Source organism: Macaca thibetana, chromosome 20 (genome assembly GCF_024542745.1).
Source record: "Macaca thibetana thibetana isolate TM-01 chromosome 20, ASM2454274v1, whole genome shotgun sequence".
NCBI lineage: Eukaryota > Metazoa > Chordata > Mammalia > Primates > Cercopithecidae > Macaca > Macaca thibetana.
This window is the reverse complement of record NC_065597.1, coordinates 74,064,827-74,082,374: the sequence shown is the minus strand read 5'-3', so window position 1 is coordinate 74,082,374 and position 17,548 is coordinate 74,064,827. Positions and strand designations below refer to the sequence as shown.

The 17,548-nt window shown below is 51.9% G+C and overlaps 2 protein-coding genes across 10 annotated transcripts in view; both read left to right on the top strand.

The window, feature by feature from the left end:
• JPT2 (Jupiter microtubule associated homolog 2) overlaps positions 1 to 17,548 on the top strand; it is a 179,718-nt gene that overhangs the window by 100,663 nt on the left and 61,507 nt on the right. The gene's annotated exons all lie outside the window — the stretch shown is intronic.
• CRAMP1 (cramped chromatin regulator homolog 1) overlaps positions 1 to 17,548 on the top strand; it is a 65,890-nt gene that overhangs the window by 8,933 nt on the left and 39,409 nt on the right. For all 9 annotated transcript variants that reach the window (XM_050774193.1, XM_050774196.1, XM_050774195.1 and 6 more), the window contains 3 exons: positions 4,538 to 4,731; positions 11,114 to 11,267; positions 17,363 to 17,446. In XM_050774193.1, the coding sequence (XP_050630150.1) occupies positions 4,538 to 4,731; positions 11,114 to 11,267; positions 17,363 to 17,446 (432 nt within the window). The remainder of the gene's footprint in view (positions 1 to 4,537; positions 4,732 to 11,113; positions 11,268 to 17,362; positions 17,447 to 17,548) is intronic.

Below are 17,548 nucleotides of genomic sequence, written 5' to 3'. Positions count from 1 at the left end.
AGGTGGTGGCATTCCAGGCCAACCTAGGACATGTGATGGGGAAGAGGACGTGTTGCAAAGAGCAGGTGATAGGGCCTGTCTGGAGCTAGGTAGAGGGGTCAGCAGCTGGGAGAGTGCGCTGGGGCCACATGGCTGTGCCCTCACTGCACACTCTGCACAGCAGGCTTCGGCAGGTGCTGGGGTTTGGGAGCCCCGAGAAGAGGCTGTTGAAATTGTCTACTTGGGCAGCACAGAGCTGGCTTGAGAAGTACGCAGTGCAGATGGGAAGGGGAAATTAGGTAGCAGTGTGGCCTCTGGAGAACTGTGGTACTGACGTGGACTAAACAGGAAGGCGGGTTCCGTTTGGGAGAACCTGGGTCCCAGCAGCCTGGGATGTGCTGTCTGGGGCTGCCCAGGGGCAGAGGGAGCATGGGGAGGCCCTTTATCTGGGCTCCATGGGACCCTGTGCTATCACTGAGCACTTGCCATGTGTGAGGCCTGGGACCAGGCCTGGGCGTGGGAGAGTCCCACACGGCTCTTGCTGTCAAAGAGCACACTGTTGGGGATCCTGCTTTTGCACCCCACTTCCTGCAGGCTTCTCGATGGTTCTCCTCGTTGTGCAGACCATGCTCAGCCTCTGTGGTCTCAACAACAGTCACAGATGGACCTGGCTTTGGCCTTCTGCTTTTCGCTGGGTGTCCTGCACCCAGAGAAGCCCACCTAGTTTTGTTTACGTCGTTTTCTCTTTCCATCTCTTGCCTTTCTCCTCTCATTTTTCTTGTTGCTTCTCTGTCTTCTCCTTCAGTCATCACCTTTTGTTTTCATCTGAATTTCTCTGAGCTGAGGGTGGCCTTGCCCAAGTTGCCATTGTTGTATTCCACCAGGTGTCTCTGGTCTCACTTTCTATTTTCATTTCGCTTGAGCTGTAGTCACTGAGTGAGCCGAGGTCAAGCAGTGAAGCCGCTTCTGCATCTGAAATTTTAGGGGTAAACCAGAGGCCACCGTCCATTTCTGCTTTGAAGTCTGTGATTCTTTTTTAAAAAGCATTCCAAGTTTAGGCCAGGCGCAGTGGCCCATGCCTGTAACCCTAGCACTTTGGGAGGCCAGGGCCGGTGGATTGTCTGAGCTCAGGAGTTCGTGATCAGCCTGAGCAACACGGTGAAACCCCATCTCTACTAAAATACAAAAAATTAGCCAGGTGTGGTGGTGTGTGCCCATAATCTTGGCTACTTGAGAGGCTAAGGTGCCAGAATTGACTGCCTGGGAGGCAGAGGTTGCAGTAAGCGAAGATTGAACCACTGCACTCCAGCCTGGGTGACAGAGCAAGACTCCTTGTCCAACAACAACCAAAAAAGCATTCCAAGTCTAGAATAATGTACTTGGGGCGATTTGCTTTCTTGTCGTGTTTTTTGGGAGTTTTTTGTCTGTTTTGTTTTGTAGAGACAAGGTCTCCCTGTGTGGCCCAGGCTGGTCTTGAACTCATGGACTTAAGCAGTCTTCCTGCCTCAGCCATCCAAGTAGCTGGGACTACAGGTGTGTGCCACCACGCCTGGCAATCTGCTTTGTTTTTTTTGAGACAATCTCTGCCACCCAGGCTGGAGTACAGTGGCTCGATCTCGGCTCATTGCAACCTCTGCCTCCCGATTTCAAGTGATTCTTCTGTCTCAGCCTCCGGAGTAGCTGGGACTACAGGTGCACGCCACCACACGGGGCTAATTTTGTATATTTAGTAGAGACGGGGTTTCACCATATTGGCCAGGCTGATCTCAAATTCCTGACCTCAAGTGATCCACCGGCCTCGGCCTCCCAAAGTAGCTGGGATTATAGGCGCCCACCACCACGCCCAGTTAATTTTTGTGTTTTTAGTAGAGACAGGGTTTCACCATGTTGTCCAGCCTTGTCTTGAACTCCCAACCTCAGGCCTGCCTTCTTTTCTGGATGTACATCTTGCTTTATTTTTCTCTACTGAGAATGTGTCATTTTTAAAACATCAGAAGGAAAGGGTGAGCACCTCGCACCTGCCTCGGGCTGCTGGGAGGTGGCCTGCTCCTCTGAGGAATGGGTGCTGTTTTACCAGCCTCGTCAGAGCTGCCTTTACTGTTGTGCCTTCTTTTCACTTCTGTGTGCCTTTGCCTCCTCTCTACCTCTGAGAACCCGTCCAGCTCAGACACTCCATTCTGTTAGCATTTACTGTTTCACTCTCCTTGTCTTGGATCACCAGTGCTGTGATCCAGTAGGATTTAGCAAGACATCTGGATTATGGAATTTTAGGAAATTTATGTCTGTTATTTTTTCAAATATACCTAATGTCAACATGGGTTAGCAAAAATAAACCTGATATGTAATGGCAGAGCAAGTTAGCAAATTGTGGTCTTGGAAAAAGATAGTTTGGCGAGTGTTTCTTAGGAACCTGAAAATGGCTCTGCAAGCCTTTGTTGTGGGTGGTGCAGAGGTGGACAGGCAGTCCTTGCAGAAGTGACTCCACGTGAGGAATCCACGCTCCTGTACTGAAGAGTCATGTTTCCAATGGCATCTGAACCTGTCCATCATCTGCGAAAGCCCCAGGTTCTGGGGAAGCACCAGGTTGATTAAGTCCAGGTTTGGTGAGAAATGAGCAGGGCCAGATAACATGTCAGGCGTTTGATTAACCTAGTTTGTAGCGCAGAGCGTTTGCATACCTGAGTTTTGTTTCTGTTGTCTGTGCAGGATGGGAATGGAGCAGCCGGAAAGCTGGCTGGGCGGGACACACTTGGAACGCATTGTTTATTCCACGCCAGTGGGCTGTGAATACTGGACATTCAGGTGCAGCACCGTCTGGTAGCTCTCTCTGCAATGATGGCCGCATGCGGACGTTGACTACCAGAAATGGGGCTGGTGCGACTGAGAGGCTGAGGTTTTTTTCTCTTTTAAGCTCTTTTTTTTGTTGTTTTTATCCTGAGTTTCACTCTGTCGCCCAGGCTGGTGTGCAGTGGTGCGATCTCTGCTCACTGCAACCTCCGCCTCCAAATTTGAAGACAGACCACCACCGGGTGAGGCACTGAGCCTCCAGCCTGCATGTGGCTGCCCAGGCACAGCCCCCTTCCGGGTCGACCCGGAAGCGGATCTGGACGGAAGAGCCTGTGGTTATCTCATTAGGAAAGCATTTTTACAATAATCTACGTTTGCTTGGCTTTTCCCTTTTTTTTTTTTTGGAGACAGGGTCTCGCTCTGCCATCCAGGCTGGAGCACAGTGGTGTAGTCTTGGTCTGCTGCAACCTCCACTACCTGGGTTCAAGCAATTCTCCTGCCTCAGCCTCCCAAGTAGCTAGGACTACAGGCGCGCCACCACACTTGGCTAATTTTTTTTTTTTTTTTTTTTTTTAAGACACAGTCTTGCTGTGGTCTCGATCTCTTGACCTCGTAATCCACCCACCTCAGCCTCCCACAGTGCTGGGATGATAGGCGTGAGCTACTGCACCTGGCCACGCCTGGCTAATTTTTATATTTTTAGTGGAAATGGGGTTTCATCATGCTGGGGATGCTGGTCTCGAACTTTTGACCTCGAGTGATCCACCCACCTTAGCCTCCCAAAGTGCTGGGATTACAGGAGTGAGCCACCGCGCCCAGCTGGCTTTTGATTTTTAAACGTTTTTGTTTCAGAGTTTGAAGGTTTCCCAACTTTTTGTGGTCCTGCAGTTCCATATAAAGAGAACCCTGGTTATCACAGGGATACCCTGACAGTTCCCGCTCCCAGTGCAAGGAGGAACTGAGATGGGTGGGAGGAGTGTGTCAGGCCATGAAAAGTTTTCATCTGCGGTCTTTGACTCCTGCCACATCTCTGCCCGTGGTCTCGGCGGAGTCTGGCCGGGGTTCTCAGTTCACAGCTGGGGATTGAAACCTCCTTGGGGTCGTCTTGGGCTTTTCCCTCCTTGCCTGGTCTCAGAGGACTCGGCATGAGATTGGGGACTGATGTTGTAGTAGGATTTGCAAGGTTACCAGGTCATTCTGAGAACAGTACATTTTGTTGGTGGGCATTGATTGAGGATAAGGAGTTTTAAGACTAAAGATTCTTAGGCATTAAATGGTTCGTATTCCGAAGCACTGATTTAATCTAAAAGAAGGTGGTGTTGTACACGTTTAAATGTTTTCTTGAGCTTGAATCTCAACCTACTTTTTTGAAAAGATAGTAAGAATATTTCAGCCAAAAACCTCATTTGCAAAAGAAACATGCACGAAATGTGACGTGAGGCTTCATTCTGCAGATGGAAGAGATCTCTGTCTGCACTGTGGACAGGGTGTCTTAAGCGGCAGTGTTGTGCTGGTACACGGTTTCACCTAGAATCGTGCTCCTTTTCTAACTGTAAAAGCATTTGAGGGTCATTTGGCCAGGTAAAGATCCTGGCAGTCCTGAGCAGCCTCGCGGGCGCCGTGGGTCCTGGGTGCTGTCTGCCAGTGTCCTCAGTTGAGGAGTGTGGAGTGGGACTTCAGGGCAGTGGGCCCTTCCCTCCCTCTGGCCCTCTGTCCTGCCCGGCCCGCCAGCTTTCGGGAACAGATCACTGTACGGTGCTTTCTCTCCAAGGAGCTGAAGGTGGTGGATCATCGTCTGGAAATGTGTCTGGGGTTGCCCCTGCGGCCCCTGCAGGGGGCTCGCGCTCCTCCTCCCGGAACTTAGGGTCTTCTGGTGGCGAGAAGGAAGAAGGCAAAAAGGTCCGGCGGCAGTGGGAGTCGTGGAGCACAGAGGACAAGAACACCTTCTTCGAGGGGCTGTACGAGGTGAGTAGGCTGTAGAGGCACGGCCAGGCAGCCTGGGCATCCCTCTCAGAGCCCTGCCGTCCGTTCCCTGTGCTTCCTCTCTGCTGTTAGATTCTAGAACGCAGGTTCCTGGGGGACCCCTGCAGTGGCCGAGGCTGGTGTGGGCTCCAGGCCCTGCCCACTGACCTTGGCCATTTTATCTCCTCACTGAGATTTTAGAAGCTATTACTGGTGAGGTGTCTGTGAGGAGGTGTTTTTGTGTGTTTCCTTCATTTCCTTTTGGATATTCTCACCGCTTGTCTCTCAGAGATGTTCTTGACTGAAGGCCCTCTTGTCTCAGGGCCTTCCCTTTGTGCTGAGTGGGCTGGTTTAGGAGGGACGGCCTCTGAGGGGAGGCACAAGGGAGTGCTTGCCTCGGGGGCCAGCGTAGCTGAGAAACCTCACGAGATGTTGCCGCTGACTTGAGACACAATGGAAAGTCCTAAAAATAGAGAGAAGTCACTCTCTGACCCCACTGCCCAGTGAATGCCCGTGCTCCCTGCTGGCCAGTTTCACCTGTATTATTGTTTTCTAAATCCTTGTCATTATTGTGAGCATACTTTTTAATTACCATTGCTTGCATTATTCATGGTGTTTCATAGTTCTTTTGCTCTGTATTTTTTTTAACGCCTGTAAATGTTCTCCTTGCCTGTGTGCTCACTGTTTGCTTTTGTAAAAACATCGTGTTGGGGCACAGCCATGGCCAGGGTGGATGAACTGTCTGCGGCTGCTGCCACCGCAGTGCAGAGTTGAAGAGCTACACCGGACAGGGTGGCCCTCGAGGCCCTGGCCAGCCACTGCTCTGCTTGGCCATTCCTGTGTGGTTAAGGACGACTGAGATCCTTCCAGATTCTGTTGTTGCAAGTGATGTTTACTCTGTGGTAAACATCTGTGTGCACGTTTCATACTTTAGACTGCTTCTTTGGCATACAATATTAGAAGTAGGTTCATGATCAGTGAGCCTTGTCCTTTTTTTGGGGAGACGGAGTCTCACTCCGTTGCCCAGGCTGGAGTGCAGCGATATGATCTTGGCTCACTGCAACTTCTACCTCCTGGGTTCAACCAATTCTCCTGCCTCAGCCTCCTGAGTAACTGGGACTACAGGCACAGGCCACCATGCCCGCTAATTTTTTGTATTTTAGTAGAGATGGGGTTTCACCTTGTTGCCCAGGCTGGTCTCGAACTCCTGAGCTTAGGCAGTCTGCCCACTTTGGCCTCCCAGGAGCCTTATTCTTTTAGTAGCTAATTAATTGGTGTGATGGAGAAGTCTTGTCAAGCCTGGGGAGCAGAATGCTCAAGAAAGAAATGGAGGCTCTGGAATGAGGTGTTTAGAGAGGCATTAGAAAAGGAGACACCCATAAACGTGGGCGTGAGACTTGACTACGGTGCATGCCGTGGCCAGGGTCGCTCCCGCCCTGGGCTTCAGGTTAGGTTCTGCCCACGCCAGGTGGACCCGACTGCCGTGACAGTGTGGCTTGACTCTGATTGTCCGAAGAGTAGTGTGCATGAGTCCCGTTTCAGTAGGTATGAAGTCATTTAAACACATTCGTGTGTTCCTTTTCTTCCCTTTGAGGATCTAGAGCACCGCAAGGAGGCTGTTTTTGTGTAGATTCTAGAGCACCGCAAGGAGGCTGTTTTTGTATATAGATTCTAGCCCCAAATCGTGCCTTTAAGCTGTTTGTTGGTCTTGGAGGACCTGCGATTCCTGGAATGTTTTCAGAATCAGCAACCATTGCTGATTCTTGCCTGAAACAATTACTCCTGTGGCGTGGCCTTTCCTCCTTGGCAAGACTGTAGCCTCTGTAAGAAGGTCTGGGTGCCCGGGAGCAGGAGATGTGGTTGTCCATTAAAAGTAGCAGAGGAGGCCGGGCGTGGTGGCTCAAGCCTGTAATCCCAGCACTTTGGGAGGCGGAGACGGGCAGATCATGAGGTCAGGAGATCAAGACCATCCTGGCTAACACCGTGAAACCCCATCTCTACTAAAAAATACGAAAAACTAGCCGGGCGAGGTGGCGGGCACCTGTAGTCTCAGCTACTCGGGAGGCTGAGGCAGGAGAATGGCGTAAACCCGGGAGGCGGAGCTTGCAATGAGCTGAGATCCGGCCACTGCACTCCAGCCTGGGCGACAGAGAGATTCCGTCTCAAAAAAAAAAAAAAAAAGTAGCAGAGGAAGAGTTCCTTGTTAATGACCCCCCTTTACCTTTATTCAAGCAGTTTAGTTCGTTTCCTTCCCATTGGGTTAAGGTGCTCATTAGAGTTTTTCTATCGGGCGGATGCTTTTTGAGGAGTTCTGAAGTCCTGAATTAGTAATAATAATTAATAATTGGCTGTTCTGATCATGTAATGCTTTCTGCTGTGGGTTCTCTGTATCTGAGTATGTATGTGAGAAAGAGCGAGGGCAAGAGAGAGGACCGTGTTTGCTTTTTGTTTTTTGTTTTTTTTGAGACGGAGTTTTGTTTTTGTTGCTCAGGCTGGAGTGCAGTGGCGTGATCTCGGCTCGCTGCAACCTCTGCCTCCCGGGTTAAAGCGATTCTCTTGCTTCAGCCTCCCGAGTAGCTGGGATCATAGGCACCTGCCACCACGCCCAGCTAATTTTCGTATTTTTAGTAGAGACCAAGTTTCACCATGTTGGTCAGGCTGGTCTTGAACTCCTGACCTCAGGTGATCCGCCCACCTCAGCCTCCTAAAGTGCTGGGATTACAGGCATGAGCCACTGCATGTGGCCTAACACGTTTTATTTCTGCATTGTGAGTCTCATCAAAACAATGTGGGCCTCTGGTGGGGTCTTGATGTATGGCTGACTGGCCAATGGCAGGTGTGACTGAACCCTGGAGCTGTGGGGTGACGGTGGCTGGGCACAGGCCTCTGCTCTGAGAAGTGCGGCTCCTGCCATGCTGTCATGGCCACTGCTGCCTTTTTGATGCCTCCCTGGGAGGGGTGCAGCTAGGCTGGCTGGGGCCTGACTGGATGCAGGGACCCCACGGCCGTCACTGGGCCTCAGTTGGTCACTCCTGATCATGGACTGAATTCTCTCCTGCTTCAGCTGCTCCTCAGGCGAGAGTGGTGCCCCTGCCCACCCTACTTTGGGCAGTGCTGGGCATGCTCAGATTGGCGCCTGTCCAGTTACAGCCCGTCCAGACTTCTCCCTGTGGCAGGGAGGGCATTCACCTGTGGCAGGGCACTGGCCTCCTTCCTCTGAATACCCTTCCATTTCTGTGGCAGGTCTGCACAGACCCAGCCCGGACTTCATTTCATGTTCCTGTTCCTGCTTATATCCGTCCATTGTCCGTGCTTGTTTTTGCCATACAGTTCTTGATTTCCTACCTGACAGCCACACAGCCAGCGTCCTGTGCTTCCTTCTCACCGTCTGCACAATGACTGCGGCCTCTGCTCTGGCCTCTGTGCTTCGTGGTGCTCCCCTTCTCTGTCCCCACCTACGCCTTCCCCGTCTGCACAGGCAGCCGGGGGCATCCTCAGCCTGTTAGCATCTCTACAGCTCTGTGGACACTGCAGATGTCTCTTCACCCCAGACGGCTTCCTCAGACTTTCAGCCCTGCCTGTCTTTTGTTCTCACTGCTGTTAGCATCTGTGTATCTGGTTCCTGACTCAGGACAGAGCAGTCTTGTCACACTGAGAATGAGAAGAAGTCTGGTGGGGCTTGCTGCCTTGGAGACACACGGCAGGCGCAACACAGATGCCCTGGGACTTTAGGAGGCCGCAGAGGTTAAGAACAGGCGAGCAGGAGGCCTGGAACCCGGGTTCTCAGGGAACCTCTGAGTAGACGACCCCGCAGTGACATGCAGAAGCCATCAAGTTGCTTCATCATGGTTCTCGCCAAGGCCCAGGGAGTGTGGGGAGGGCTGGGCCTGCCTGGACCCTGCAGGAAAGCCCTTCATGCTGCTTCGCCTCTTTATGCTTTACCTGCCATTCCTTTTGAAAACAATGAACAAGTTTTACTTTTTCTAAAGTTTTTAATTTTTCATTTCATTTTTGCACCCAAACTGAGGTGCCAGCCTTCCAGGCCCACCCTCCAGCCCACAGCAGCTTCTGTCTTCACCTCCAGCCTGTGTTGCTGGGAGTTACAGATCCTAAAATGTGTCAATGTGTCAAACACAGTGCCGCCTCCCCCCTCCGGCCCCTCCAACTCATCTCACGCTCCCCCAGTTGCCAAGAGTCTTCTGAGATGGACAGGGTTGGGGGCCAGCCCCCGCCAGTCCCCAGGTTCCCATTTCCCTGAGGATCCCGCTCCCCAGTTACTACCCCTTAATCAGCATGTTTTTTGTTTTTAATTAAAAAAAACATCTTTTTTTGAGAGTCAGTCTTGCTTTGTCACCTAGGCTAGAGTGCAGGGGTGCCATAGCTCACTACAACCTTGACCTCCTGGGCTCAAGTGATGATCCTCCCGCCTCGGCCTCCCAAGTAGCTAGGACTACAGGCATGTGCCACCATGCCTGGCTTAATTTTTAAGTTTCTTGTGGAGATGGGGTTTCACTATGTTGCCCAAACTGGTCTCAAACTGCTGGGCTCAAGCAATTCTCTCGCCTCAGCCTCCCAAAGTGCTGGGATTACAGGCACAAGCCACTACCTGGCTCCCTTAACTTTTCATTTTGAAACATTTCAGACTTTTAAAAAGTTGCAAAAACAGCACAAAGCAGTTCCCTTCCACCCTGCCTGCACAGCGTTAGGGCGGCCGCAGTGAGGATATGAGCACAGACACGGCCTTCCCTGCTCCTTTGCAGGCGGGATTCAGAGTAACTAGGGTCCCACTCAGGTCCAGCCTGGCTAGAATGCTGCACCATACCTGGCTGCCCAAACTCCTCTGTCTCCTGTAACCTGGGACAGCTCCTGGGTTTTTGTTTTTTGTTTGCATGGTTTTTTTTTTTTGTCTTTGATGACCTCAACACTTGTGGAGACTCACAGCGTGTTGGTTTGTAGAATGTCCCTTGTGTCAGTTTGGGTTGATCTGCCGTTTCCTCATGATTCTGTGTTACACATTTCTATCAAGAATTCCACAACAGTGATACTGTGTCCCTCTTGGCGCATCCAGTTGGCGGCCCATTGTGTTCTGTCTCCGCCCCAGTGGTGTTTGCCTTGGTCGCTGCCCTCAGGTGGCCTCCGCCAGGTCTCACCATGGCTGGGTCGTGGCTTGGCTTTGAGGCTGTGTAAATACCGTGTTTCTCATCATTCTTTGCTCCCACTGATTTCAGCAGCCATCGCTGCCTTTTCCCCGAAGCAGTTGTTACTGTGGTGTTTGCTCACGGTGAGGACCTTCTGTTTCCTTTATTCTTTCTACGTTTACTGACTGGGAGTCCTGTGCCAAGAGGAGCCCTGTCTTCTCCCCCACATGTGTAGTTACTCTGTTACCTGCACCATGTAGACTGGCAGATGCTGGCTTTCTTCTGGGGGTCATGATCCGTCATGCATTTGTTGGCTTTCTCACTTCGTTGGTACCCCATTTGGCCACTGGGAGCCTCGTGCTGGCTCCCATGTCCTCTTCTCACGTCCCCATCGCCTACCAGTGTATTCTCATGTGCTGGTGCCGTCAGGCATTGCAGACTCAGTGGCTGCTCACTGCTGTGCAGTCGGCTGTTTCTCCTGGGAGCCCAGCTTCCCTTTGCAAAGTGGTATTTAGAAACCAAGGCCTGGGCGCTGAGGGTGCTGGTTGCTGCTGAGCCCTGCCAGTGCTTAGGAGCTTGACTTTGATGAGATGATCAGATGCTCGGTTCTTCAGTTCTCTATGGCAGTGCCTGAAGCAGCACTGAGGTGAGGCTGTTCTGTAGAACACAAGTTCTTTTCTGAAAGTCTAAGTCACACGCAGCTTTTGCACAGAAGTATTTAAAGAAGGGTTGGCCTCCAGGTATAATCAGTATATTCTGTGCGGTTCACTTACTAAATGTTCACGTTTGCTGTCCTTGTTTGAATATGGAATATTTTTTGTCGGATTAAAGCAGTGAGGATGTTTCCGATATGTTCTTTAAGATGCCGTAACGACTACATTGCTTCTCTTCCAGAGCTTTTCTTCATGGAGGTGTCTCATTTCATGGTCTCTGAAGAACTCTAGCCATTAAGCCATTTGTCCAAGTGATGAGCTTTATGTTTCTCCTGTCTAGGGTGCTTGCCTCTTTGGTATCCCTGTGCTCTGATCCTTCTGTTCCTGGTCCCATTGCTCCTTTATCCTGATTAAAACCTAAGGTTCTAGGGAATCGAAGTTGAAGTTCATACACAGATAAGAGCTGGGAAGGGCAGCTTGTTCGTCCACAGCCTGCCTCCTTTCTCCTTTCCTGGAACCTTGGAAAGGGTCCAGCTTGCACAGAAAGCTACATTGTTTTAACCCCTCTACATTTATCATGAATTTATTTTCCAGCATGGGAAAGACTTTGAAGCGATTCAGAACAACATTGCGCTGAAGTACAAGAAGAAAGGCAAGCCAGCGAGCATGGTGAAGAACAAGGAGCAGGTCCGCCACTTCTACTACCGCACCTGGCACAAGATCACCAAGTACATCGACTTTGACCACGGTGAGTGCGCCACGGGCCAGGCTTGGGGGTGCCCACAGGCAGGGCCAGCTTCTGCTCAAAGCGCAGCTTCCAGCAAGCCAGCCGGACCTGCTTTCTGGCATTTTCTCACCAGCCACTTGGCCTGGGGCTCCTTGCCTTGCAGAGCTTTGACTGATCATGTGCCGTCTAAGTCAAACCAAGTTGTCAGCAAGTGGCATCCCGTGCTCCAGGGTTCTTACCACTGCTTTTCTGAGCTACGTTTTGTGGGTTTCCACTGGCTCTGAGTGTGTGTGAGTTCTCGGTCCCTGGCTCACTTGAAGCCTGTGGTCTCCACTGCAAATGATAGCACCATGGTCCGGCGAGGGGCTTGGGTCGCAGGCACCGTGCCTGGCGCTGGTCTGCCTGGGGGATGGCCAGCCTCCCTAGGCCTCTCGCCCTCTATACTGGGACCCAGATCTGTGCAGGCCCTTCTTTAGTCACAAGACCAAGTCATCCCCAGGTACAATTCTGGCTTCTGGCTCAGAGCACCCTTTGGCTGCTGGTGGCTTCTCCGGATGACGCTCTGTCCATCACCATCTCTGTCCCCGGAAGGCTTAGCCGCCTCCTGCCTCTGCCTATCAGAACCACCTCTCCAGCAGCGTACCTGTGCTGGGCCCTGCTCTTCATTCCTGCAGCTTCACGCACAGCATGGTCCTTCCAGATGCACCCCCAGGACACCCCTCTGCCTTCTGACCCTTCTTTCAGATATCTCACGTTCTGACCCAGGGTACCTGGACTGTGGCCATGCTGCCCCTCCTTGTGCCCTTGCTTATGCCTCGTGGTGACCTAAAGTACTTGCCTTGGCCATTCCTGTGGTGTCCTCTGGGTGGGTTATGGCATCTTGACCATGGTGCATCAGCGTTGCCCAGAGCTTTGGGAAGAGCCAGAACCCAGCTCCCCTGTGTGATTGGGCAGAGCCCTGAGGGCCACAGACACCCCCTGCCCACCACACAACTTCTCCACTGAAGAACCTTCACTGGGAGGTTGTTGCGAAATATCTGGAGATTCATGGAAATGGCTGTTGGTCTCTGCAAGTTAGGGGCACCCCTTGATTCGGGTCTGCTGCCGATGTGGTTTTGTTTGTTTGCTTTTGTATCCGTGTGACCATTAACGTAAGATTTTCTGCTGACTTCACCTATTTATGGCACATCAATTCCGTTTTGTCCTATATTTGATGCCCATGCTGGTCTTCTCATGTTCAGCTCATTTGTTGATTTGAAATCTCAGCACTGGTTGGATCCTGTCATCCAAGACTGTTGTGACTAATGTCAGGTTGTGGTGAGTGGCCTCGTGCCTTCCAGAGTGGCACGCAGCACTGACTTCACTGTCAGCCTCTTCCTGTGTCGTCTGTCCTTTGCACTGTTCATTAGTGCCCTTTTGAAAAACAGGCCGGGCGCGGTGGCTCACGCCTGTAATCCCAGCACTTTGGGAGGCGGAGGCAGGCGGGTCACAAGGTCAAGAGATCAAGACCGTCCTGGCCAACATGGTGAAACCCCATCTCTACTAAAAATACAAAAATTAGCCGGGCGTGGTGGTGCGCACCTGTACTCCCAGCTACTCGGGAGACTGAGGCAGGAGAATTGCACCACTGCACTCCAGCCTGGCGACAGAGCAAGACTCCGTCGCAAAAAAAAAAAAAAAGAAAGTCAGTCTATGAGAGCGGATCTGCCATCCATTGTGGCTGGTCTTGGAAAGCTCTCCACGGGGAAGGTGGCCAGCAGCGGAGGGGACTGGACAGCTATTTAGTAGACGAGGTATAGAGAGAGGGATGGGATTCCAGGAGCTTCAGTCCAGCGTGCTTTGCTTGAGCCACCGGCAGGTAGGATGGGGAGCGTCTTGGGACCCTCAGGCTCCCAGCGTAGACTCATCTCCTCTTCTGAGGTTCAAATGCACATTCTACTTGCCAACCCAAGCTTTCTCCCAAGTCAATTTCAGAAGGCAGTCAAAGCAAACATTTCTTTTCTAATTTTGTCACTGTTAAGCAACCTCCTAATCCTAAGGTTGTTTCTCTGTTAAACAACCTCCTAATCCTAAACTTCCTGGTGTGAGGAGGCCTCATTCCTCTTTGGCCCTTCTCACCGTCTAGGGTGAAGAGTAAATGCTCCCTCACATCTCTCTGGGGGTCACACCCAACGACACAGGTCCTTTCCCCTTCTCCGTGTGGGCCTCTGTGCTTCCCTCTCTCCCTGTCTCCCCTTCTTCCTGATCTGACACAGCAGGCTCCTGCAGCCTTGGTGTCTCCTTTTCGTGCATCTTTGGCTTGACCCCACATGATGTGCCACCTTCTTGTTGAGCTCACTGTTCTCCCGAGTTCTCTGATGGCCCTGATTTTCTCTTCAGCAGGGCCGCCTGCCTCTGTGCCAGCGTGCAGCGGCATTGGGGCACCCGATGCTGACTTGCCCAGCTGGAGGCCACCAGGACACTGTGAAGTGACTGGCCCCATGGACTGTCACATCAAGCAGAGTGGCATGCACATCAAACAGAGTGGCAACTTTTTCATGTTACATGTATTTTTAGCGTGCTTTGGAGTTTTGTTTTATTTTGTTTTTTTGAGCCAGAGTCTTGCTCTGTTGCCCAGGCTAGAGTGCAATGGCACAATCTCAATTCACTGCAACCTCCATCTCGCAGGTTCAAGTGATTCTCATGCCTCAGCCTCCCGAGTAGCTGGGATTACAGGTGCGCACCACCACTACACCCGGCTAATTTTATATTTTTTAGTAGAGATGAAGTTTCACTATGTTGCCAAGCTGGTCTTGAACTCCTGAGCTCAGGCAGTCCACCGGCCTCTGCCTCCCAGAGTGCTAGGATTACAGGTGTGAGCTGCCGCGCCCGGCCTGTGCTTTGGGGTTTGGAAGAGCGCACCGCGCGCACTTTATCATGGGTTGTCTGACTCGTCGGGTGGAGTAAGACGCAGAGTGGTGGCAAGTGAGGAGCGTGAAAGGGACTGACTCCACCCCCAGCTTGGGAGCCATGGCCTTGCGTGTGTGTTCATTGTATTAATCTCCTGTGGTTTCCATGCACATCTGCGGCTCCCTGCTGCTGTCCATTGCTCGGAGGAGATTTTGTTTCATGAACTCAAAATTTGGATGAGGTGAGCTTGGTTCCTGTCCCTGAGTGTGCAACAAAACATGAGGTGCCACCTCGGAGGCCGTGGGGCCAGGCGGGGCATCAGGGACACTGCCAGAAGCCCTGCTTTGTCCCAGGTCTCACCTCCCCAGGGGCCCCTCGTCTGTGCTGTCTTGCTCCTGGTGCTGCTTTCTTCTCTCTGGGTTGCGGGTTTTTTTCTTTTTGTCATTTCAAATGGTGGACTTTTTTTTTTTTTTTTTTGAGACAGAGTCTTGCTCTGTTGCCCAGGCTGGAGTGCAGTGGCCGGATCTCAGCTCACTGCAAGCTCCGCCTCCCGGGTTCACGCCATTCTCCTGCCTCAGCCTCCCGAGTAGCTGGGACTACAGGCGCCTGCCACCTCAACCGGCTAGTTTTTTGAATTTTTTTTTAGTAGAGACAGGGTTTCACTGTTTTAGCCAGGATGGTCTCGATCTCCTGACCTCGTGATCCGCCCGTCTCGGCCTCCCAAAGTGCTGGGATTACAGGCTTGAGCCACCGCACCCGGCCTCAAATGGTGGACTTTTAAAAACATATTTTAGAAATGGGGATATTATTCACCCTTTTAAAGTGTACAACTTAGTGGTTCTTAATGCACTTACAAGGTTATGCAGCCATTGCCACTCTCTAGTTGCAGAATATGTCCACTGCCCAGAAGGAAACCCTGTACCCTGGTGCTGGGAGCCCTCAGTTTACCTCCTGTCTCTATGGATCTTTCTACTCCAGACGTTTCATAGAAATGGGATCACATGCTACTTGTCCTTCTGTGCCTGGCTCCTTTCACTCAGCGTTGGATTTCCCGGTTCGTTTGTGATGTAGCGTGTGCCAGTCCTTTTTATGGCTGGATAATTTTCCACTGGGTGATGGCCACATTTTGCTTGTCTACTGAATAGTGGATCTTAAAGCTTCCTGAGTCATGGGCTCCTTTAAGAAAGTCTGATGAGGCCGGCGTGGTGGCTCACACCTGTGATCCCAACATTTTGGGAGGCCGAGGCGGACGGATCACCTGAGATCAGGAGTTTGACGCCAGCCTGACTGACATGGTGAAACCCTGTCTCTACTAAAAATACAAACATTAGCAGGGTGTGGTGATGCATGCCTGTAATCCCAGCTACTTGGGAGGCTGAGGCAGGAGAAGGAGAATCCCTTGAACCCGGGAGGCGGAGGTTGCAGTGAGCGGAGATTGCGTCACCGCGTTCCAGCTTGGGCAACAAGAACGAAACTCCATCTCAAAAAAAGAAAGAAAAAAGTCTGATGAGCCCTTAGGTCTTTCTCTCAGAAGAGCCTTTGAGAGCAGCTGGCCTGTACTTAGCAGTGTACCATGGTCTAGAATCCTCCTCGTATCTTGAAAGCCTGTTTCTCCGTTTACCAGTCTTAGAGCCTTGAGAACAGGTCTCTGAGGAGAGAACTAGAGAGGATAATTGTGAGAGTAGAGGGGACAATGGCCTTCACCCCTGCTCTGTGAAGTGACCCCAAGGGGCCTGGACTGTGTTGTCACCTGGTTTCCCTAGCAGGATTAGGTCTGGTGTAATACAGTAACAAAATGCAAAATAGCAGTGGCCCAAATGCCTCAAGAATTGGCTGTCTTGTGGCAGAGACACCTAGAGGCTGGCGCCCAGGGCAGGCAGGACCCAGGTGCCTCCTGTTCTTGTGCTTGGCTGTCCTTGGTGACAGCTCCAGGCAGTGACTCTTGAGGAAACGGGTGGGAAAAGGGAAACCTCCTGCCCAAATCAGCCTCTTCAAGCAGGCTTCTGGAAGTCTCCACTACTTCCAGTGGTGTAGCCACAGCCAGCTGTCCTGTCCCAGCCTGTTTGCCTCCCAAATAAAACAGCGGTCTTGGCCGGGCGTGGTGGCTCATGCCTGTAATCCCAGCACTTTGGGAGGTTCAGGCAGGTGAATCATTTGAGGTCAGGAGTTCAAGACTAGCCTGGCCCACATGGTGAAACCTTGTCTCTACTAAAAATACAAAAATTAGCTAGGCCATAGTGGTGTGCACTTGTAATCTCAGCTACTTGGGAGGCTGAGGCAGGAGATCTCTTGAGCCTGGGAGGCAGAGGTTGTAGTGAGCCAAGATCGTGCCACTGCACTCCAGTCTGGGCGAGAGAGTGAGACCCTGTCTCCAAAAAAAGAAAAGAAAAAAACAAAAAACAAAAAAAAAAAAACAGAGCCTCTTACTGAGGAAGGAGAATAGACGTCAGGCAGGGGTGAGCACCTGTCCTTGGCTCCTCCTCCCGCCTGGGCCCGGGCTGTGTAGATCCACTGTCACGGGAGGGCACAGGTGAGGCAGGAAGGCAGCATCCAGGTTGCAGAGCCTCTGGCCTCACCTGTGTGCAGAGATGGATGACAGGTTTAGTGTTGGCCACATCCGCTGCCTCCACGAGAACCAGCTGTTCTGGGTGTTGTGTTTTCTCCTCCAGGGGACCTTTCCTCTGCCTATTAGGGGTAAATTTCTAACCCCCCACTTTGGTTTAACTTTTTATTTTAAAAATTGCAGGCCGGGCGCGGTGGCTCAAGCCTGTAATCCCAGCACTTTGGGAGGCCGAGATGGGCGGATCACGAGGTCAGGAGATCGAGACCATCCTGGCTAACACGGTGAAACCCCGTCTCTACTAAAAAATACAAAAAATTAGCTGGGCGAGGTGGCAGGCGCCTGTAGTCCCAGCTACTCGGGAGGCTGAGGCAGGAGAATGGCGTGAACCCGGGAGGCGGAGCTTGCAGTGAGCTGAGATCCGGCCACTGCACTCCAGCCTGGGCGACAGAGCGAGACTCCGTCTCAAAAAAAAAAAAAGAAAATTGCAAACACAGCACCGTGTTCTATACACTCTGCCCAGTGTCCCCTGTGGTTGACAGCTTACGTGACCAGGGTACAGGGAGCAGATCCAAGAAACCACGTGAGCCCGGCGTGGCTCCCACGCCCGAGTCAGGCAGCGCCTCCTGTTCCCTTCTCTAAAGCCACTTTCTCTTTTCTCTCTCAGTGTTCTCTCGAGGCCTGAAGAAGTCGTCCCAGGAACTGTATGGCCTGATCTGCTATGGCGAGCTGCGCAAGAAGATCGGGGGCTGTGAGTACGCTGCCTGTGGGGTTGCCCACGGCTCGTCCTGTCCTTGTCACCTTCGGGCTCTAGTGCCCAGAGTTGCTTCTATTTTCCCTCTAACTTTTATCT